Genomic DNA, 23,441 nt, shown 5'->3' on the forward strand with positions numbered 1-23,441 from the left:
ACATTTATGGAGTGTTTTCTGTGTCCAGACACTCCACATCCATTATTTCACTTACTTTTAGCAGCAGTCCTATGGAGTGGGTATAATAGTATACACCAGATTTTCACATGAGGAAACTGAATTTGAGAGAGACTAAATAGCACGTAGTTATTCAGTGGTGGGGCTTAGATCCAGCTGTGTTGAATCCACAGCCCAAGCTCCAGAGCACATTGTGAAGAGAGTTTGTTTTGCTTAAACTTGTATCTGCTGCAGAACCTGACAATGTACTTTTGGGACTTTTGTACTTTTGAACTTTTCCTGACAAGGAACTTTTGGGAAATATTTGAAATGATTTGAGTTGGAAGAACAATGAATTTGAGTAGCAATGTCTGTGTGAGAGAAGGAAATTAGTGAGAGAACCTGACTCTATCTCAGGATAAAGATGGAAATTGGATTTTCAGAGACAATAATTGAAATCAGGAAAATGAATATGATCTTTGTGGACAGAAGAGGAAAAGCAACTTATTAAGAGCAAGCCATCTGGAACACTAGGCTAAAGTGCTGGGAAAGGAAAAAGACCTGAGAGGAGAAAAAGAATCCTCTGTCAGAGAGGTGGGGAGAGATGGAGGTGAGAGTGCATTTTCATCAGTTACCAGAAGCAGGGAATCAATGTGTCTCATACCAACAAGGCCAATAAGTGGGATTAGAGTCCCAAAGGGGCCAGAGGAAACAGTAGCAACGGTAGAGGAACTCTGAAGGAGAATTAGGAATGGGAAGCAAATATCTAGGGATGACAGAAGGACTAAGAGGCTTTTCAGCGTGTGGTCCTCAGGAGGCTGCCCATGCACAAAGCGTTTGCTACTGATCTGTGACAGGAAGATTAGAAGCTTTTATAACAATTTCACCTTGCTGCGATATCCAAAAGCAGTATCTCTGGGCTTCTGTTCTGTATGTATTCTTTTTGCTATTTAACTTGTCTGGTCATTTGTTTTATTATGTTTTACAAGAAAGTCAGTCTACGATGGATTAAGACAAACAAAACAAAACAAACAAAAAGCCCTGTGTTCAGGGCAAAACATTTCGAGAAGCACTGCTCATTGTATATGACAGCAAGGAAAGGAGAAACATTAGATGAAAGAGAAGTATTTTGGATTTGTTTTTGTTTTGCTGAAGAAATACAAGAAGGGAAATCATGGAGAAGAAAGAGAATCCAAGTGTTAGTGGTGTGGAGGATATAAATAAGATCAGAGATCAGGAAAGGTTAGATGAGATTTAAGGAGGAACTTAGAGATAGACTAGGCATGTGCTTTTCAGCAATATTATGGAACTTCTTTTTTAAAGAATACAAAAGAATCTGGATGTCCAGGATCAATTTAAAGAGATTTTAATTGTAAGGCAACTAGTGTCATGAGAGTGCAGCCTATGAGAGTTTGGATGGTGGTAGTGGTGGGTTGGAGGGCTCTGAAGGCACCAATGCCCTCCTGCTGGATACCACAGCATTCTGGAGAAACTACAGACACAAGTACCCACATTCTTTTTGTCCTGGACGAACTTCACCTGAAAACCACATTGTGGCCTCTTCAGTTTCAAATAGCTTAAATATCTGCAGGAGATGCAAAGAGGAAAAAAGGATTAGTGATTAAATCAAATGGTCCAAGTGTGTTATTGGTTAAAAATCTGCTTTAGCATATCAGTCTATGAGCATGAATTTGATACAGGAAATAAAACACCAAATTGATTGTATTGCTAGCATAAATGCTCTCTAGATTTTTTTACATTTTCTTAATAAAAATTGGGGGAATTTCTACTTTTTACTTACTTTTCCTTTATTCCTAAGCCTTTCTCTGGAGTCTAAATTAATTTTCTTTTTCAAAAACATATTGAACCTCAAGAATTCAGTATTTTGTGTATGTATTCTTTATATTACCATGAAAATTACATACAGAAATATATATCATGATGAGTTTACCAAAGTGCATTAATGAAAACTTCATGGTGACTCTTCAAAGATAACTGCTAAACAAATGGGATAAAAGTAATCATGCCATGTGGGCTTTTAACAGTGTTAACATTGCTTTTGGCCTAGTGTTGGAGTTTCATTTATGTTATTAGATTTAAAACGTGGAATATGCTGAACTTCTGGATCTAGAATGCATTTTTGATTCATGGGGAGGAATTGCCTTAGTCTTTAACAATGTATTGAATTCTGTAGAATCCTATTTCTACATTTTTTCCTAATGCAATTGGAGAGATGCCTAGTGGTAAATATTACTTTCTTTCAAATGTAATGGACAGAATTTAGAAATATGGGACAAGGGATTTTACTGTGGCTGCACATTGGGTATAAATGTGCTTTATATAAGTCTGTGCTAGATGTTTCACTCAGTCACCCAACTCAGCAGCATCATAATCATGTCATGTTCAATGGATTTGCAATTTTTCCTTTTCTTAGAGATAGTATGAATCTTTTCTACACAAAGATTTGAACAAGAAATGTGATTCTTTAAAAAAATACATGGAACTGCTATATTAGAAACACTCAACTTTTTTAACTGTTCATATTGACAGTCTGTGCTTCACATTATTCATATTCCTATAATTGTTTTAACCCATTTTATTTTTGCTATGATAGGAAACGATCAATTTGTATAGTATATGTATGACATGTATGTATGTGTCTATTAAAATATGTTTTATGTATTTTGGTTTTCCATTATCTTTATACACATTGTAGTTGGTATCTGTAACTGTTTACCTTTGTTAAAAAAATTCTGGTTTGGGGAATAAGTGGATAAAAAACTTAGGGTTATTAAACGGGCCTAGATATTATATGATTGATCTGCTTTAGAGTGAAAATGTGTCACCAACTTTTGTTGGACTGTGTGGATTTTATATCAAGATGGTCTTTAGTAATGCAGTCAGACACTTTGGTAGGCGAGGTCTTTCATCCTGGGCAAAAACTAGAAAGCAGTTTACTACCTAGTAAAATATTTGTCATCTGAAAATTAGAACATACTTTCTCCAAGACTTTCTTTTGTCCTTTCCCTTAGATTTAAAAGACTAAGCACTTGCTTCTGATTTTTTTCTTTTTCTTGTGACTGTTCTTTGACTCTTCACCCTGGTAGAAGGTAGCTTTCTCTTCTATCCAGTCCTTTTTTCCAGGAGGCGTTTTAAATGGACCTGCCTCGTGAGAGTGTCTGCTGTAAAGGGGCAGAATCAATACTTCCACTTTGACTATTGCTTAGAAAAATTTTCACGCTATTTTTCTGTTAACATAATAAATTTGTAATAGACTTACAAGATAGTGTTATTGTTTACCTTTTATTTATGTGTGCTTCTTTGTGTGTGTTTATCATGCTTCAAATTATAATTTTTGCAAGATTTTCTTGCAGATTACTTCCATGATAACTTGTTAAATTTTCAGAGGTGATATTTATTGAGTAATATTAGACTCTGAGTATTTTTACATGTACTAAGTTTGTCAGAAGATTTTACTTTTTTCTCTCTTCACTATTCCGTTTTTGTTTTTACCTTATAGCGTATTTATTCCCAAGTCTTTATGTACAAACTTGCGACCATAATTCTATTATGACTATAGGTTCCCCTTCAACATGGATCTTTATTTACCTACATTTTGGTTTTTTTGCCATTTGTGTTCTCCTTACACTTTTAGTATCTGATCAAACTCCCACAATTTTCTTTTTGAACTATTACCAGGTTTTGTGATTTTAAAAAATTTGAAAATCATACTAAACCTTTTTATTTGTGTCACCAGAAAATAGTATAGGTGAAAAAGCTTAATAACTTCAAAGATCTCTCTATGCTTTTCAGTAATAAACTCCTGTTTATCCGTAGTACAGACTGGTTCTATAAGAAATTCTGTATGTTGTACAATAGAGAGACCTTGGGATTTTATAGTTTTGTCTATATTTTGTTCATATGAGTTTTACAGGTATACAAATTTTAAATGGTTTGTGAGCAATTATGGCAGATTGTGTATGTCTTCAGTTATATCATAATCCTTGGACAGTCTATCTAGCAGTTCCTATGTGTTTTAAAAAATAAATAAAAAACATAGACTACTAATGTAATGGAGACTAAGTATTTTTGTATTGAAACACTTGAAAATGTATTTAAAAAGTCTTTCTAATGCTTTTGCCATCTTATATTCTCCACTCTCCCAAAATAACTCATTGTACTAAAGTTATGTGTGTTTAAATTTAGTATGAAATATTTATTTTGTGTTTTTAAATTAAAATTAAGGTAGTCTCTAAATTATTTAATTCATATTTTTATTGAAGAAAACTTCCTATTAAAATATTTGTTTAGGTGTATTCTCTTCAAAAATAAAAAAAAGTGGCAGTTTAAAAAATATTTGAAAAGGATGTTTATATTTTATTGTTTTATTTCTACTCTCATTTAAAAAGTGTTGGAAGAAAGTTATTTGGATGACTAAATTTTTACGTGAATATTTGTGGATTTCAACTATATGTCTATGTTACACAGTTTGAATAAGGACATGTCCTTTTAAAGCTTTTTAAACATCACTGTGTTTATCTTTTCATAATTTTTCAGTGATATAGTTCATTGGTATTTCTTAATTTGTGTTCACCATCATATAAAACTAGTGAATGGAGCACATTTTCAACAAGCCACATGGCCATCAGCATACTCCCCAGCAGCTCACCTTCCATTTTTAGCAATTTGAAAGAAATGACTATCATGATTTTCTTCAATTTTACAAAGTATTACATGGGGACAAAAGCCAGGCATGAAAAATTGCCCAAATATCTCAATTATCTAGGAAGGATAACTGTAACTTTGGTGAAGTTACAGATGTTGATGTACAGATTTGACACCTTTCCTTTGTATTTCTTTTTATAAAACAAATTCATTGGTGGTATATGTAAGTTACAGTCTAAAGAAATGTGATTTTCAGGTATTTGCAAGCATTTTTATGCATGCATTGTGTAAAATCACATTGCATATCAGTGTAAGGAATTTGTGTCCTTTTGAGAAATGAAGGAAGAATTTACTTGTGTTATTACTAGTTTTGACCATGAAGACTTTATACTTTTCTTTAATTTACAGAACACTCATGTTCTGGTGCATGTTTTGGAGTGTATAAAAGTTTGTGTTTCCCATTTTAGCATGTGCTTTTGTTAACCTTTACATACTGAATTTCCTGAAGTTCTACTAAATGGAAGTATTTAGAAGTGGGATCCCTTTGTTAATAAACAATAAGCATGTATAAAGCTTCTAGAAAATTCAAAACACAACAGCTTTGTAATGTTCTTGGAAAAGGTGCTGTAATAGTTGCATGCTTAGGGTTTGGGTTTTGTTGAGTTCAAATGTGAAGTTTATTTTCCATTAAGTATTTATCAATCTGTACATTTTACTTGCAGGAGAAATTTTGCAATTCTATGTGATAAGGACATCCCCTGGTCGAGGAAATGTTACTGTTAACTGGAAAATTATTGGGCAAAATCTAGAACTCAATTTTGCTAACTTTAGTGGACAACTCTTCTTTCCTGAGGTAATACCACAAAGAAAAGCTTTACAATGAATATCTAGGGGAGAAAAGTGTATTTTGAGGAAAATGAGATAGAAAAATCAGCACCACTATCTTATAGTTATTATCTTTCTCTCTTCTCCACACCTACTTGCTATAAATTCTTCCTTGATGATGTATTTAATTATTTTTGTCTTCCTTTCCAGTGCCTCAATATTATGCCAAGCCCTTATTATGCTGGCTTTCTAATAACTAGTGTCCCTGCAACACTGGCCTTCTTTTCCCTGCTCCGGTTTTTCCTATTCACCAGTGTTGTAGAAATCTCTCCAACGTTTTGCTCTGTCTGAGATTTTCAATAGCACTACATTGCTTATTGAATAAGATTTACATTCATTAGCTCAGCATTCAGGATCTTCCACAATTAGCCCTTATCTGCTTTAAGCCTGGGTTCCCATGAATCAATGGTTTTTATTTATTTTTTTTTTAAGCCATAGAACTCTTTGTTTAAATGAAAATATGTTTGGGTGCACAATTTATAAGGCCAATAAAAGCAGGAGATAGTTTGTGTTCAGTAGCAATAGAGGGATGAATTTCTTTCTGTTTGACATAGGGGTCATTGAATAAAACAATATTTGTGCATTTGTTGGATGACAACATTCCTGAGGAGAAAGAAGTATACCAAGTCATTCTGTATGATATCATGACACAAGGTAATTTAGAATTCAATTTTAATTTTTTTAATATTATTTTCAGAAAGAAAGAAGCAATAATTGCTATCTCTGCATTTAACAATTAGATACATACTAATTTTTAAAATATTACTTTAAATATTGTCTGTCCCATAGAAATGTTAGATCCAAAAAATATTAGCACAGTATGGGAATACTTATCTTTATGGAATCAAGAAAAATCTCTGGAAAGTTTTGCAAAATAGTTACTTATGGAATAAGTTACATTTCTAAAGGAGGAATTTTTTGAATTTAATTTTATACTGACAGATCCATTTGGATTTTGGACCAATTATATGGACAATTTAAATTTAGTCCTTTTGGAGCAAATTATCTAGGTACCTCAGTTTTTACTCAATTTCTGTAATTCAGATAACCAATATAGCCAATAATGACAATATAGGAAGTTAAAATACTCATGATTTTCTGTCTGGAAGAAAAATGGGATGTGGGTTCTCTTTACCTGAAGATTTCTGTTAGAGAAGTGAACGAAATGGAGCAATTTTTGGTTACTTTAATATATTTCAGAGAGTGGGCTTGTATTTTAAGTATTTAAAAGTTAATGCCAAATCACTGTTAAATGTCTCGATGTGGTCCCTGACATTTTTAGGAGTTCCGCCAGCAGGAATCGCTCTGCTTGATACTCAAGGATATGCAGCTATCCTGACAGTGGAAGCCAGTGATGAACCACATGGAGTTTTAAATTTTGCTCTTTCATCAAGATTTGTTCTACTACAAGAGGCTAACATAACAATTCAGCTTTTCATCAACAGAGAATTTGGATCTCTAGGTTTGTGTTACTCTATGAATGAGCTTGCCAGGCGAGAGCGTTTTAATATTCACCCTGTGTGGATAAAAGTTGCTAAAATAAATCAGGGATGGGAGAAAATGAGTATTTCTTAATTCAGGGCCAAACTTTATTTTTGAAAATATTTTAAAAAGCATCTCTTTTTACAGAAATGCCGTGTAACAAACAATCATAAAATCTCAGCAGCGTACAGTAATAGGCTGGTTGTGGGTCTGCTAATGTAGGCTGGGCTTGGCAGCGGTGGCTCTGCTCCATTGGTGTGTTATTCTTCTGCTAGAACCAGTAGAGTCACAAGAGAACAAGCGAAAACATATAAGGCCCCTTGAGGTCTAGGCTCAGAACTAGCACATCATCACTTTTACCTTGTTCTATTGGCCCAAACAAGTTATATCACCAAACTCAAAGTCCAGAGGCAGGAAGTATGCTTTTCCCACATTGGGACATCAGTGAGTCATCACATGGTAAAGATCATGGATATAGGAAGGGGTGAGGGATTGGGGCCCAAATACTAGCTACTAAAGGTGCTTTTAGAAAAGGCAAAAAGTTCACAATGAGGCATTATTTTAAAAGTTTAAATAATTATAAAATCTTTTTGCAACCAACTTATTTAGGAGCTATCAATGTCACATATGCTACGGTTCCTGGAATGTTAAGTCTGAAGAACCAAACAGAAGGAAACCTAGCAGAGCCAGAAGTTGATTTTGTCCCTGTCATTGGCTTTCTGATTTTAGAAGAAGGGGAAACAGCAGCAGCCATCAACATCACTATACTTGAGGTAAAACTCTTATGTTATTTTCCTGTTATGTATGAAACCTGAAGTAACCACATAGAAAGTAGAAATTGATAGAATATTCTGTCTATCACATAGAGGTAGTCACATTTAGTAAGAGACTTCTAATAACTTTGTGTTTCAAGACACCAAGCTTCATGAAGACTAAATGTACCTGATGGTTCTATTTGTAAAAAAATATTACTCAGCCTTTAATATAAGGTTTGTATACTCTGCAACTATAATGTCCAGAAATATAGTGAATTCATTTTTGATTGGTTTCCCCTGCTGGTACCTTTAAATCAGCTTACTATTGCTTTTTGTTATTATTTTTTAAAATCACAGATGGTTTTCTGTTTCTATTTAGATAGAGTGGCCTACTGTTGTATATTTTATTATAGAGATATCCTGTGATAAAGAGAATTTCTTTAGTGCAGTCCCTTTTAAGATGGCATTGGCCTAAGAGATTTCAAAGGAGTGTTTTGATTACTCCAAAGGATTCACTGGACCAGCAAATCCATGTAGGTCAGAATCTTTGTTAGTAGGACTGGTAATTAGAGATAATGGAAAACTCACTAGAGACTGATGGCCTAAAATGTGGTTATGGTCAAGCTTAAAGTAATCATTGGTGACTGAAATCTCATTTTAAATAATTTTTCATATTGTGGGATCTTGTGCTGTTTGGGGACTTAGTGTTTCAGCTACCTAAATACATTTCCAAGAGGTTTATAAAAATCATACATATGCAGGGAGTAGGAGGTGGTATGTGGGGATGGAAGGAGGGAAAGAGAAAGAGAGAATGAATATCGAATTTGAAAAAATATTTTTCAATTACTATGTATTTTGGGAGTTTACTTTTAAAACGTTTTTATTATCCTGGAGGCTTTTACTTCTACAAAATTAGAAGTAGTGCAAGCCATCCACCATCTGAATTCAATAACTCTTATTTTGTTGATTACCATGGCACTGTGACCTAATATAATATTATGAGAACTCAAAAGCCATAAAATAAAAGGTAATATTATGTCAGTGTGTGGCATATAATGCAAGATTTAAACTTGCAGGTAAGTCATCTTTCAAATGTGTAATCTATTAATGTGACTGAATATAAATAAATGGATTGATTCCTTAGCTACAGTAGTTTCTAAAGCAGAAAATATATAGTCACCCTTCTCTTCATTACAGAATCTAATTTTTTGAACATGGGGTTTTCAGTTCCACCTTTCTTTCTCCCTAGCACTTTGAAATCCTTTCTGAGTAGCCCTAGATTAAGGGACTGCAGGCTTGTATGTACACAAGTAAGCCACCCTGGGGAGTGGTAAGGAGGGAGTAGTTGAATGGGGGTGGGGGACAGAGGGATAGGTGGGGGCAGTCCTTCTATATCACAGTTCTGTGACTCACATGCGTCCATATATTACATAAGATAGTCTAGAGACCATGATCTTCACTTTCTTATTTTTTCACTGGAAACATATCTCCATTAAATAAAATGAAGAGAAAAGTATGTGCTGGTGGGTATGTACTGATATATATATGTACGCACACATTGGGTTTCTGTGTAAATATTGGTGGCCAGCTGGTAAGGCCTGACATGGGTTTTGCGTGGGTTTTGCTGACCCTCATGTTTTGGACACTTGCCTTGTTTTCATTGCTATTATGAGGACTAGTGATTAATAATAATTGCTATCATTATTAAAGCATTCTCTCTAGGCCAGGCAATCTACACACATTATTTTTAATCATTATTACAACCTCCCACCCAAAAAAGTAGCTACTATTTTTCCCATTATAGAGATGGTAGACTTGAAGTCCTAAAATTTAAGTAACTCACCTAAAATTACAGAATTTGGTACTAGATCTCTTTGACTCCAAAGCCCCCCCCTTTTGTTTTCATGGTATCATTCTATTCCTCATTCTAAACATGGGGTATTAAAGTAACTGAAAATCTTTTGCTCGTATTATATTTAAAATAATTAGGTTTGCATATTTATATAATTGGTTGGCATATTATGTAAGTCTAGATTAAAATGTTATATATAATATTTAAGTGATTTCATATGGTTCAACCTAATACCTTTCTACATAACCAGGTATAAGTTCAATACTTTTATGTTTACTTTTCCTAAGTTAAATCTTTTTTATTTTATGGTTGCATTTTTATATTTTCTGTATACTGTTTAAGCATATACATTTATGAGATAATTTAAAAAAACACTTATGAAGCGGTAATTACTTTGAGAGCATAATTAAAGGAATTTAATGGGTGTAAATTTTGCAGGATGATATACCAGAGCTGGAAGAATATTTCCTGGTGAATTTAACTTATGTTGAACTTATCATGGCTCCTTTCACTTCCTTTCCTCCCAGACTAGGTATGATGGGGGTTTTATTGTTTATTTGTTTGTTTCTATTCACTTCAAATTAAGTAAAGGGACTTTATTTTTTAACCAAAAGTGATCATTTTGTTAATCTCGGCTATGTGTCAAAATATGATGGGCTTTTAGATTTATTTTTATTTAGAGACTATCATATATTGCAATTTTTACATTAGACAGTATGAAGACACTAAAAATTATTGTGTGATGCTCTTTACATTTTACAATTGTGTTATAACCAAATTTGTATCCTCACAATAGGTTTTGTTCTTTGGTAGGCATATTCCTTTCATTTTCTTTTAATATTAGCTATTTTCATTAGATCTCTAAACTATCAGATGATTTTGTTTTCTTTTAGTTTGTTCCTTTGGTTGTTGTGTTCTATGCTTCTTTTTTGACCTGTTATCTTTTTCTTTTCATGCTTTTAGAAAAGACTCAGTTAATTCATTACAGACTAAAAGGTAAAACTTGAACCTTGGTACAAATTTATGTAGATTCCTTTAAAAAGATGTATTCCTATGTTTAAACGCAAACTCCTGTATGCGATTTAGACATTCATTACTGGGAAATTTTGTCCGAAGCTTTTAGGTGTGGTAGCCCAGTGGAGGGTGGTGGTGAGTTCGTTAGAAGGTGTGCTTGAGAGGGGGATTAATCTGAGTTAAAGGAGGAGAAGCTTGGCCAAGAGCAGTGGCCCGAGGAGCAGGCATTCCTCATTCACTTCTGAGGCTCCATGTGACAACTGTGAAAATACTGAAAGGAAATAATCAGTTCCTGACATATTATGGTTTGAAAAGTTTCAGTTCTTTTGCAAAAGAAATAGATGATTCCAATGACGAGGCTGCTTACATCAAGTATGATCACAGCATAATTGTTGTTCATGCTAAGAAAACTAACCAAATACTTCATCATTCTTTCATATTCACATTAAAGGTAATTTGAATAGTTGACTTTTGCTGAGGCTTTTTAATGCCCCTGTTTAAAATGCTCTATATGTTAGTACTATATTACTTAGATCTTCCCATTTTACAAATGTGGTAGCTGAGGCTAAGGGAAGCTAAGTAACATGCCTTAAATCACACAATTAGGAGGTCGTAGACCTGGCTTCAATGGCATGGCTTGATTTTAGAATCTCTGCTTTTTAGCCTTGAGTCTGATGGGCACAAACCCTGATTTTATATTCTTTTCCTGGACAGTGTTGTTCTTTTCACTCTAGAGAGAATTATACTCCCCATTCCCCTTTTTTCACCCAGGAAGCTGTCCTGAGTTTCCTAGATCTCTGAAATTTAAAAGATAAAGACAAAGTATTAAAACAAACAAACAAACCAGTAAAAGAGTTAGTTAATATTTCAAGACTGACTAGGAGGTATTGGTAACATACTGAACTTGGTGCTCAGAATACAAAATAAAAAGGAATATGTTTACATCAATAGTAATCTCCCTTTATTTCACCAAACCTTTTCCCCATTTTCCCACTTGTCTCAGCATTTGTTTGTATCCCTGTCTCTTTTCGTGTCTCTTTTTCACACCTGTATTTTCTCTGCATTATTCCCTACTTTTCTCTTCCCATTTCTTTTTCTTCTTTTCTTGCTCTTTCTACTCCTTCCAGCTGTCCCCATATTGCTTTCCTCCTGAATAGATGATGTTGTAGAATAGCGGCGCCAAATATATTTTAATTGATTAAAATAATAGAAGCAAAACCATAGCCTCAGTTGCTTATTATTTCATACTGTACTCAGTTGATTAAGTTTCTATAAATCAGTGATTCTTGTTAGCAAACAGTGTCCTTATTCAGATGTTACAAACATTTTTGTCTTTATTTTCTTAACCATCTTTTGAGTAATATTGACAATACCTATGCATTAGGAATTATATAATCTTGAAAGGACCATCTTTAAATTTTATATCAAAAAGTGCTTTGTAATCATTTATATTTATTTTAAAATATGTTTTTACGTGTTTTCAGATTCAGAAGGCTTGACTGCGCAAATTATTATTGATGCTAATGATGGTGCCCGAGGTGTCATCGAATGGCAACATAACAGGTAAGGCCAAACTTGCATGAGGGCCCTTTCTGAGTTCTGGATTCTTTACTATCCACCAAATAAAAGCTTATAAGGGAAAAATGAATGTATTCTCTTTACTATATTATAGGTTTGAAGTACATGAATCTCATGGAAGTTTAACATTGGTAGCGCAGAGGAGCAGACAGGCTCTTGGCCATGTTTCCTTGTTTGTGTATGCTCAGAATTTGGAAGCACAAATGGGGCTGGATTACATCTTCACCCCAATGGTGAGTCTCAAACGCTATCAAAGATGACTTGTACAAATTAATTTGTAGTCATTATTTATTTATTGAGAATTACAGTGATTTAGGTCCTGTATACATAAGTTAATCTTAATAAAAATTGTATATTTTACAGTGAATTAAAGCAGATTTCCACATGACGAAATAGTTCCCTTCACTACTTTAGAAAATAATAAAAAGTGAATTTTTAGTACTATTCTAATACTATTCTTTATTCATTAACTATTTTATTTCAATATTTGATACTGGAGAACATAAGCTATTGTGTTAAAGAATTTTTATCATTAGAGGACCTTCCCAGAGTGTATCTTATGTTTCTTGAAAATTTTAACTCTTTTCTTTGGTTTAACTTTCTGTGACACCTTTAGTGTTTTAAAATCCTTTTTACTTTCTCTCTTCATGCCTTTTATTTTGTAACCAAATGTTTACTTTCTTCTTTTCCTCATAACTTTTACTTTTTTAACTTAATATTGCCAATTTAGAGAAAAAGAAATCATGCAAAAAATAAAGAGGAAAATCTCCTGTAAAGAAACTTATTCTTCACATTCATAACTATATTGTATTTCTTTCCAAACAGTGAGTTCAATAAAAACTCACAGTTATTTAAATATAATACAGTCGACTTTTATCTTTTTGACCAGATTCTTCATTTTGCTGATGGAGAAAAGCATAAAAATGTTGACATCATGATTCTTGATGATGGCATTCCAGAAGGAGATGAAAAATTTCAGCTGATTTTAACAAATCCTTCCCCTGGACTAGAGCTTGGGGAAAATACAATAGGTAATTGATAATTTCCTATATAGTTTCCTCTCCCTCATGCTGGTTTCTCCAATATGGGGCAGATTTAAAGGGATTAGAGCATCTTGGTGGTTTTCTATGCTTAGAATGAAAAATATTTTAAGTTAAAGCATTTCAGAATTTCTGTGTCAGGATAACAGTGCCTTTAGCCTGTGTGTGTTAACGTATGTGTGTGTATGTAAAAAACAAAGAAGTAGGTTGGTACTAAAGATAATTTAAATGATTTCCTCAGGTATTGTAGGTTTTATTTCCTTTGTAGATGTCTTTCCTTTGTAATTTGAGTTCGGCTCTGGTTTCCTGCTTGGCAATAGAAGGAATGACAAAGGTAGCTCTTTTAGTGTCATCTAACTGCTGTAATATTCCTGCATACAGTTGAGATGTAGTGGTACCTCATACAAATTACAGGAGCCATAATTCTTTGGTTGGAACAGTTTGATATTGTTACTCTAAGTCATCCTGTTTCATTATTTGCTGACTGTTTAAAGAAGGGAAGAAAGAGCAAAAGGAGAAAACCTCAGGAACACACAGAACTTTAGAGTTGAGAAAGCGCTCTTAAAAAGTCACTTCATTTCCTTCTGATGATGGATAAGCCAAGTAGGTTTCAAGGACTGAATGTTTACTGACTCTTCAGACTCCTATTTTAACTAGTGGTTGAATGTTCTTTGGGATTTTTAATTTAATTAACATATGTATTCCTAAATTATTGGTCTTTATGGAAAAATATGATTTGTAGTGAAAAATGTGAAAGAATTTTGAGTAACCCAAGGACTAGTTTTTACTTTTATTGCTATATTAATAAAACAAATTGGTATTTTTAAGTCTCCAGAAACCTTTTATTTGAGTCTATGATCATTGTTTCAATTTAAAGAGTGAACATTTGAGGTGAAATCGTTTTCTTGTAAAGCATGCTGAGTTGTATGTAAAAAGTTGTAGGAATAGACACCATGTGTTGGTTAAGAATCACCTATGTATATTTCATGAAGCGGGAAGAGTGACCAAAAAAATCATCTATGTATAAATGACAGAAAACCCAATTCAAACATATTTAAACAAAGGTAATTTATTGATTTTCATTTTCCTGTTTATTAGTGAGTTTGACACTGGTTAGTTGTTTTTTACTTTGTATGATTCTGTTTTTTTATACCTTATGCGCTTTCCTGTGGTGTGTGCTTTTATTGGTTTGTAGGAATATTCATATATTCTGAATCCTTTGCATCTTAAATGTATTGCAGATATTTATCCTAGTCTATAATTTATCTTTCAAGTTTATTATGGTGCATTATTATTATAAATTTTAAAAAAATTTAAATATCAAATATTCTTAATATGTTTATATTTATTTAGGTCTTTTTCACCCAGATGCTATAAAACATTTTAGTATATTTTTCTATTTTCATAGTTTTAATTTATATTTAATTATTTAACATACAAGGAATTTATTCATTGGTAGTATGTGAGGCAAGGGTACGATTTCATTTTTCTCCTAAAATGTATAAATCAATATCCTAATATCATATAGAGAATGAGACATCCATTAGTCATTAATTTTCAATGTGAAATTTCTATCTTCTTTCCTTTCCCTCTCTGCTCACCTCCTTCCCTCCCTTCCTTCTTTCCTTCCTTCCTCTCTTCCTTTCATCCATCTATCTGTCTTTTCCTGGATTCTGTTCTGTTCTATTTGCCTATTCATGTGCTAATAGTATACTGTTTTTTTTAATCATAACTTTAAAGTATGTTTTGCTATTTCTTAGGCCAAATACTTTTTCTTTCTCTAAATTATCTCATTTATTCATTCAAATGGTCTATTCCATATAAACTTCAGGATCAACAAATTGAGTTCCCTAGAAAAACTATTTTGATTGGGGTTGAATTGAAATTTTAGATCAATTTAGATGGACTGGACATCATTATAATATTGAGTTTTGCCATTTAGAAATATGATGTGCTTTTCCATTAATTTAGATCTTCTGTTATATCAAAAGTAAATTCAAGAAAAGGATTTGATGGAAGTGGTTTATTTGAGAGGTGATCTCTGGAGACAAGGTGAGGCGAGACAGAAAGTTGATAGAAGATGTGGTAATGAGTGATACTGCTGTGGGAAATTGAGACTCAGTGCTGCTGTGTCCTTCCCAGACGCTGAGTTGAATGAAGCTCAGGGCTGTCCCAGGGAAGAAAGAGGGAAGGAAATCTGGGCTATTCATTCACCAGCTCCTATCCTTAATCATTTGAGGGTCACTCTTGGGTATTATGTCTTCAGGAGTTCCGGCCTGACTCCTGCTGGGCTGATACTGTCCGCAGGTAGAGACCATAAGGCAAATAGAAACTGCTGCAGGTCGGCCGGGCGCGGTGGCTCACGCCTGTAATCCTAGCACTCTGGGAGGCCGAGGCGGGTGGATCGCTCGAGGTCAGGAGTTCGAGACCAGCCTGAGCAAGAGTGAGACCCCCCCATCTCTACTAAAAATAGAAAGAAATTATCTGGCCAACTAAAAATATATATACAAAAAAAATTAGCCGGGCATGGTGGCTCATGCCTGTAGTCCCAGATACTCGGGAGGCTGAGGTAGTAGGATCACTTAAGCCCAGGAGTCTGAGGTTGCTGTGAGCTAGGCTGATGCCACGGCACTCACTCTAGCCCGGGCAACAAAGTGAGACTCTGTCTCAAAAAAAAAAAAAAAAAAGAAACTGCTGCAGGTCATTGGAGATTACAAGGGGATTTAGGTGAGGCGCCCACAACATCTGCCACAGTCACAAAGTAAAATTGTGTGATTTTTCTTCACATAGGCCTTATAGTTTTTCTGTTGGGTTAATGCCTAAGAATTGTTGCTATTGTGAATGAGGTCCCTTTTCAGTTACATTTTTCCAATAGTGATTGCTGATGTAGAGAGATATTGTAAGTTTTTAAGAATGCATGCTCTAAAGCAGACTTCCTGGTTTTGTGCACTGGGTCTACCTTTTCCTAGCTTTCAACTTCTTCGAATTACCTGTCTGTGCTTGAATAATAGGTTCTGCAAAATGGGAATAATAATAGAATCAACTTTGTAGGGTTACTATGATAATTAAATGAGTTAATATAGGTTAAACAATTGAGTTCTTAATAGTATCAGTTATTGCAGTTATTATGAATATTATTAGTGACAGTAGAAAATAGAAAGCTCTTGAATTTTGAATGTTGCTCAGCTTATATTTTGAACTGTTCTCATAGCTGTAGTCATTTTTTCTCTTGCATTTTCTGCTTAGATAATCATGTCATCTAGAAGATAGCGACGCTCTGACTCTTTCTTTCCATTACTTTTACTTACGCATGTTACCTGGCTGATAGCCCCAGAGCAATCTCGAACAGTAGCAGTGAAGACAGCTGTTATTGTTTTGTTTCTGTTTTTTAGTGGGGATGCTTCTAATGTTTCAACACTGTTTGATATTTGCTGTTGGCTTCTGAGAGGTATCACTTTATCATGTTGAAGAAGTTGCCTCTTATCCCAGGATTACTGAGTATTTTTATATCATGAGTGAATACGGAATTTTATTAAATGCTTTAAAATTTTTCTCTTATCTTTAAGGTGATCTTAAAATGATCACCTTAGGTAAAGAGTTGACCTAGTTTCCAACCAAACATCCACACTCTTTTCAGCATTTATAACCCATTCTATTTTCATTTATTGATTGAATATTTTTATTTCAACAGCCTTAATTATTGTCCTTGCTAATGATGATGGCCCTGGAATTCTATCATTTAACAACAGTGAACACTTTTTCCTAAGAGAACCAACCGCTCTCTATGTCCAGGAGAGTGTTGCAGTATTGTACATTGTTCGGGAACCTACACAAGGACTGTTTGGAACTGTGACCGTTCAGTTCATCGTGACAGAAATGAATTCTTCAACAGAATCTAAAGATTTGACCCCTTCCAAAGGCTATATTGTTTTAGAAGAAGGTGTTCGATTCAAGGTACATTAAGAACCTTTAATGAGAATGGAAGATTATCCTTAATATTTACAAAATAATTTTCCCTTAGAGGAGCACCCTAAGTCCTAGAAAGAAAAACAATACTCCCAGCTTAGGTGATAGGTAAAGACATGACTAGATTACTATGGGACAAGTGCTATAGTGCTATGTGGTTCATATAGAGTGCAACTGGAGAAATTTGCTGTACAGGAATATACAAATAATAAAAAAAATATACATACTGCTGTTTTAAATTTTAAGCACATTTAAATGGTATACTTCATTTTATGTTGTCTATAAACCATAAACTAAAAGAAACTCCAAGCCATTCTTTATAAACACTAAGCCCCAGCCAATCATTTTCCTTTTGCCACATGTTGAACCATATTTAATTGCTTACTTCATTCAAACTGCTTATTTGAGAACAGGAATAGCTTATTGGTGAAAAAATTCTGGGTTTGAGATTAATTACAAATGTGATCTATACTCACAGTTTACCTTCCAAAAACCTCTTTTTCTATGTATTAGTAATTTCCAGTTCCTGCCACTAAACTTTAATTTTAAAACACAATTTAAGTTTAAAATAGCTAATCGCAATAGCTTTAGACATTTTTTCAAGCCAACTACATAAACTGTAATAATTCTAAAATAATATATTTAATGCTATTTTATCTAAAACGGTCCATCCAATAATTAATTTTCTTAATAACCAGTTTGTATAAATAAACTTCAGCACATTTGTGAATACATATTCATTTTCATGTCCAATTTTTTCATGTTTTAGAAATTTAAAGTCTTTAATTGATTTGCTCAAGGACACTTACAATTAAATCTTGAAACAGATATTTAAAAAATCCAAATTTGAAGTATTTTATCAATTGCCATTGCTTTATTCATTTTATCTTTTAAGATATTTTCTTTTTTGTACATTTTATATTTTTTCATTATGGCTTTTTTCTTAAAAGACTCCTTTCACAATACATTTAAAGACGTTTTTATTCATTAGACAAATTAAATGTTAGAGCAAACTGGATTAAAAATTTTTTTTAACTCACATAACTGCTTTTTTTCCACATGTTTTCATTTAGAAGTATAAACAGTACAATACACAAATCATAAGTGTGTGGCTTAATGACTTTAAAAATATATATGTTCACATGTAATTACCATTCAGATTAAGATATTTAACATTACTGTCATCCAGAAGATTTCCTCTTGCCTTTTGCTCTTCCCAGAGGAAACTACTTTCTGATTTTTGTCATTGAAGACTCATTTTGCTGGTTCTTGAGCTTCGTACAAATAGGATCATACAGTGTGTACTCTTTTGTGTCTGGCTTCTTGCACTCAACATACTTTTTGAGATCTGTGTAGTTGCACGTATATAATTAGTTCTTTCTTTTAATCACTGAGTAGTGATTTATTGAGTAGACCATTATTTGTTTGTCTGTTCTCCTGCTGATGAACATTTGGGTTGTTTCTAATTTGTGCCTGCTACGACCATAAGTGTTTTTTAACAGAGAATCCTGGACTAGAATGAGATTAAGAAAGTTATGTATCCAGGACAGGATAAAAAGTTAGCAAAACTGAAGACATAAATTTAATTTTTTAATCAGTGTGATTTTTAAATGTCATAAATATTTATTTTTAGACATTTCAGTGCAATATGTCACCATATTGAAAATCCCAAAAGTAGTAACTTGAAACAGTTATAACCATCATATTATGGGGATCAATATTAAATAAAAAGAGGTGATTATTTTCCAAAAGTTATTATTTTGTCATCAAAAATGTTTAGTAAATTTCTCTATATGTGTGTTGCAAAAATACTGTATTCTAGTAACTTTATCTTTTGATTTTGTTTTCAGGCCCTACACATATCTGCCATATTAGACACGGAACCAGAAATGGATGAGCATTTTGTTTGCACCTTGTTTAATCCAACTGGAGGTGCTAGACTAGGGGTGCATGTTCAAACCCTGATTACAGTTTTGCAAAACCAGGCCCCTCTGGGGCTATTCAGTATCTCTGCAGTTGAAAATAGGTATAGTTTATTCATAAGGAAATTATCACTTCTGAAGCTAAGTAGGGAATATTTTTTGACATAAGAAAATGCAGAAGGAAATTGATCTCTGATATTTTCAAAGAACTTTTAAAATGAACTCTAGAAGGTAGATCCAGAGAGGCCATTTGCTCTCTCAGAACAGGTAGCATTAAAAACCTAAATATGTCCTGTATAATGGTGTTATTAGAATTCCTATTTTCTCAGAGTTCACACTTTCAAGTGAAGGCCTACACTATTTTGTGTTTTTTAAATTTAAAAAAAGCAAGAAATAATATAAAATATACTTAGCTGCTCAAACCAAATGAATGACTCTTCAAACATATATTAACATGATTGTAGTTTTGAAATTTCCTCTGGAAGCTGACAAATATTTATTTTTTATATCCTAAAATATTTTAATAGGACTAGTTTTATTAACATGATAAGAATTTCCTGATTCATTTTTTTCCCTATAAAATATTTTTGATATATGTATGAAGAAATTTAGGAATGACAGCTTTATTTCTTTTTTCAGAATACACAGTGTGAAGTTAATGATTCTCAATATTTTCTTATGATCATAGTATCAGAGTGTTGCATTTGTGCTTTTCAAAAAAATGTCTTCAAAAATGAATATTTTTGAGATTTAGAGTCTAGTCTTCTTGATGTATAAAATTTGTGGATCTCACCTTGGGTCATGCAAATTTAAAAGTGCATTAAGTATATGCTAGCAATGTGATATATATTTCAAATATGTAAAAATTATACTCTCTGCTTTCCACAATCCATTTGTTTCCTTTAGAGCCACCTCCATAGACATCGAAGAATCCAACAGGACTGTGTATTTAAATGTGTCACGCACTAATGGCATTGATTTGGCTGTGAGTGTGCAGTGGGAAACAGTCTCTGAAACAGCCTTTGGCATGAGTACGTTTCATTTCTTATGAGAAAAAAATTCTGTAACCAAGAAATATTGCATGTGTAAGATTTACATTTTTTCCATGAATTGTATCTTATGGATCTATTGAAAATGGAGAACAGATATCTAATTCTTTTATTGCATCTACAAATATTTATTGAGTGCTGGTCATGTGCCGGGTAGGCGTGGCACTGAGCTCATGGAACTTAGAATTTAGTGGGTGACAGAAATAAATCAAATGAGTAAAAATCTATGTGTAGTTTAAACTGTAATAAATGTTTTAAAGGGAAGATTCTAAGTGTTGAAAGAACACAGGAGAGTGCTTCCAAGGTGTATGGATCTTTGAACTAAAATTGAATGTTGAGCGGAGGTTGATTATGCAAAGCACTGATTTAGAGGAACATGAAGGTGAGAGTGGGGACCTGTCAAGGCAGAAACCTGAGGCATAAAAAAAATATCATAAGTGAAGCATTTACAAGTAGATAATAGGCTTAGAAATAAGGAGAAGTTGAGCTTGCATAGCTCAACATGACCAGATCATTCAAGAACATAAAGAATATTTTTTGTTTGTCATTCACTATCCTAGAGTTAATGGAAAGCCTTTGGGTGATTTTGGCATGGGAGAGGGTTACCATGAGGATGTGTGATATGGTATTATCACATTTGGATTTTGAAATTGTTATTCACAGTGCCATGTAAAGAATGGGTTGGTACAGAAGAGAAGGTGATGGATTGGATGTGAGGGTGTGGGAGAGGGAGGTACCAGGGCTGACTCTTAGGTTTCTGCCTTGTGCAATTGGGTGAGGGGATCATGCTATTCACTAAGAACAGGAATTCTGAAAAAAGGAATAAGTGTTGTATTATTTTGGCAAGAGGAGTAAAGTAAATGTGGTTTAACACATTTTGAGTTTGAGTTACTTTTGAAAATAAATTTCTCTAGACTCAAAGGAAGATATCCATCTGCTGGAGAGAAAAATGTGGGGATCTTTAGCTATGTATATTGTATTTAAAGTTATGGAAATTGATATCATAATCTGAATAGAAAGGCTGAAGATAGAGAAGGGAAAAGGACCCAGACTGAACTCCAAGAAGACTCAAACTGAATGGCCAGGGATAGACGATGACCTGGCAAAGGAGACTTAGAAGACCTGGTGAGAAATCTAGGAAGATAAAGGATGGCAGACACCAGAAGAAGTGCTTTTAAATGGAAAGAGAAGTAAACTGTGTCAGCTGCTGGTGAGATGTCCAGTAAAATGAGAACGTGAAAAATAAACATCGTAGTTAGCAATTAGTGACCATAGAAGGCATAAAAGGCATAGAAGGCATTGGTGTGACCATTGCAAGAGCTATTTATATAGAGGGATGGAAATTGAATAACATTTTGAGTGGAGGTAAAAGAATAGAGACCTCAAATTTATTTCAAGAAGTTTGGCTGAGAAGATAGGACCTAGAAAAGATAGTGATGTGGTGTAGGATTCAGAAGGTTTTTTGTTTGTTTAGTTTGGAGAGAACTAAGTGTGTGTTAACTTGGATGGGAAAGGCCTAGTAGGCAAAGGAAAGACCTAGAAAGGTTGACTATTTAGCAGAGATAAAGATAATTAATAGTGGTGTGATTGCCTAGAAGACAGGTAGAGATGGGATGCAAAAAAAGAGAAAGATTACAGTTTCTAATTCAGAGTCTTCTCACTATTGTTTAGGCTTTGCATGTGTGTTTTAGAAGTACTTGTGAGAGTATATGTTGGCGATTTTTAAATTTCTGCAGTCATTGCTTATTCTTCATTCATTCTCTTCTTGAATTGTTGTAGGGAAGCATTTTTCCACATTAGGACCATTCAGGACTCTTAATGAAAATCTGTGGCACACCTTTAAAAGATAGCAAAATAGAAATTTAAAATGTTGGATTTTTAGGAAAGGAAATTGCTAACGGATATTACATATACGGCATTGACATTATATCCTCTTGAACTGGTAATCTCAAAATGATCAATCATTTTTAGGGAATTTGGGTTTCAACCTTGATATCTGTTGTTGCTGTGTCATGTGCACACCATTAGCCAAAGTTCAAAAAAATACTTTCTTGGGGAAACGGTTGTGTTCATAGATCATAGACACCTTTTTTGTAGTTATTCTTCATTAGAGAAGAGTTTTATGTGTTTTTTCTTTTTTTCTTTTTTTATTTTCTTTGGTAGTACAGAATTTTAGGACATGTTATAGTAGTTTGATAAAATCTTGACAGCCATCTGGAGTATGTGAGTCTGTGTTGGCATTCTTCTATAAAATGTAAAGTGAGAAATTAGATGAGCATAATTTCAAATTAATAGTGTAAATTTTAAAACCTAACATTTAGCATGTTTCTATAAATGATATTATTTTAAAGTTTCTCAGTTACATTTTCATCATCTTTATAAAAGTTGATAAAAACCATGTTCAGCATATTTCCCTTTAAATTATATATATAGTATTTATTTTTAAATACACCTTGGAAAAGTCTACGTGGGTATAGATAATTAATAATTTTTCTTATTTTTTTTAAATCTTCATTTGTAGCTATTTTAAATTCCCTTGCTTGTCTCTTCTCTTTCTCGTACACACACACACACACACACACATGTACACACATCAAGAAAGAATCTTCATTTGAAGTAACAAACTCACTAGTCTCCCCATTTGAACAATCAATTAGAATAGATAAGGTTTGGATGGGATTATACACTAGTAAATCATGATTTATGTTTTTCAGGGGGAATGGATCTTGTGTTTTCCATATTTCAAACTTTTTTGGATGAATCAGTTTCTGGCTGGTGTTTTTTTACTTTGGAAAATTCAATATATGGTATAATGTTAAGAAAATCATCTTTTACTGTTTACCGATGGCAAGGAATTTTTATTCCAGTTGAGGTAAACATCACTTATTTTATAGTGCACAAAACAAAATGTACAGATAAGTTTTGGGTGTAACATGAATTACTGTTATTCTTATTTCTCTTTTCCTAGGATTTAAATATAGAAAATCCTAAAACTTGTGAGGCCTTTAATATTGGTCTTTCTCCCTACTTTGTGATTACTCATGAAGAAAGAGAAGAAAAGCCTTCTGTTAACAGTATATATACATTCACATCTGGATTTAAATTATTCCTGGTAAAAAAAAAATCTTTAATTTTTAATAGATTGCTTAATTTAGATTTGTAAGATTGGTGAAAATGGAAGATAATGTATACTGTATGTTAATATGAAAAAGCACTTTTTGCAAGTTGATATATAC

The 23,441-nt window shown here is 33.3% G+C and overlaps 1 protein-coding gene across 1 annotated transcript in view; it reads left to right on the forward strand.

Moving 5' to 3' along the window:
- Nucleotides 1-23,441, forward strand: part of ADGRV1 (adhesion G protein-coupled receptor V1) — a 498,644-nt gene that overhangs the window by 114,313 nt on the left and 360,890 nt on the right. Inside the window, exons 35-47 of the mRNA XM_045565724.1 lie at nucleotides 5,385-5,515; nucleotides 6,102-6,201; nucleotides 6,830-7,009; nucleotides 7,639-7,802; nucleotides 10,075-10,168; nucleotides 12,135-12,213; nucleotides 12,323-12,461; nucleotides 13,118-13,259; nucleotides 16,960-17,222; nucleotides 19,085-19,260; nucleotides 20,063-20,187; nucleotides 22,920-23,077; nucleotides 23,174-23,317. Of these exons, the coding sequence (XP_045421680.1) occupies nucleotides 5,385-5,515; nucleotides 6,102-6,201; nucleotides 6,830-7,009; nucleotides 7,639-7,802; nucleotides 10,075-10,168; nucleotides 12,135-12,213; nucleotides 12,323-12,461; nucleotides 13,118-13,259; nucleotides 16,960-17,222; nucleotides 19,085-19,260; nucleotides 20,063-20,187; nucleotides 22,920-23,077; nucleotides 23,174-23,317 (1,895 nt within the window). The remainder of the gene's footprint in view (nucleotides 1-5,384; nucleotides 5,516-6,101; nucleotides 6,202-6,829; nucleotides 7,010-7,638; nucleotides 7,803-10,074; nucleotides 10,169-12,134; nucleotides 12,214-12,322; nucleotides 12,462-13,117; nucleotides 13,260-16,959; nucleotides 17,223-19,084; nucleotides 19,261-20,062; nucleotides 20,188-22,919; nucleotides 23,078-23,173; nucleotides 23,318-23,441) is intronic.

The sequence above is a fragment of the Lemur catta genome, chromosome 12, assembly GCF_020740605.2.
Source record: "Lemur catta isolate mLemCat1 chromosome 12, mLemCat1.pri, whole genome shotgun sequence".
Taxonomy (NCBI): Eukaryota; Metazoa; Chordata; class Mammalia; order Primates; family Lemuridae; genus Lemur; species Lemur catta.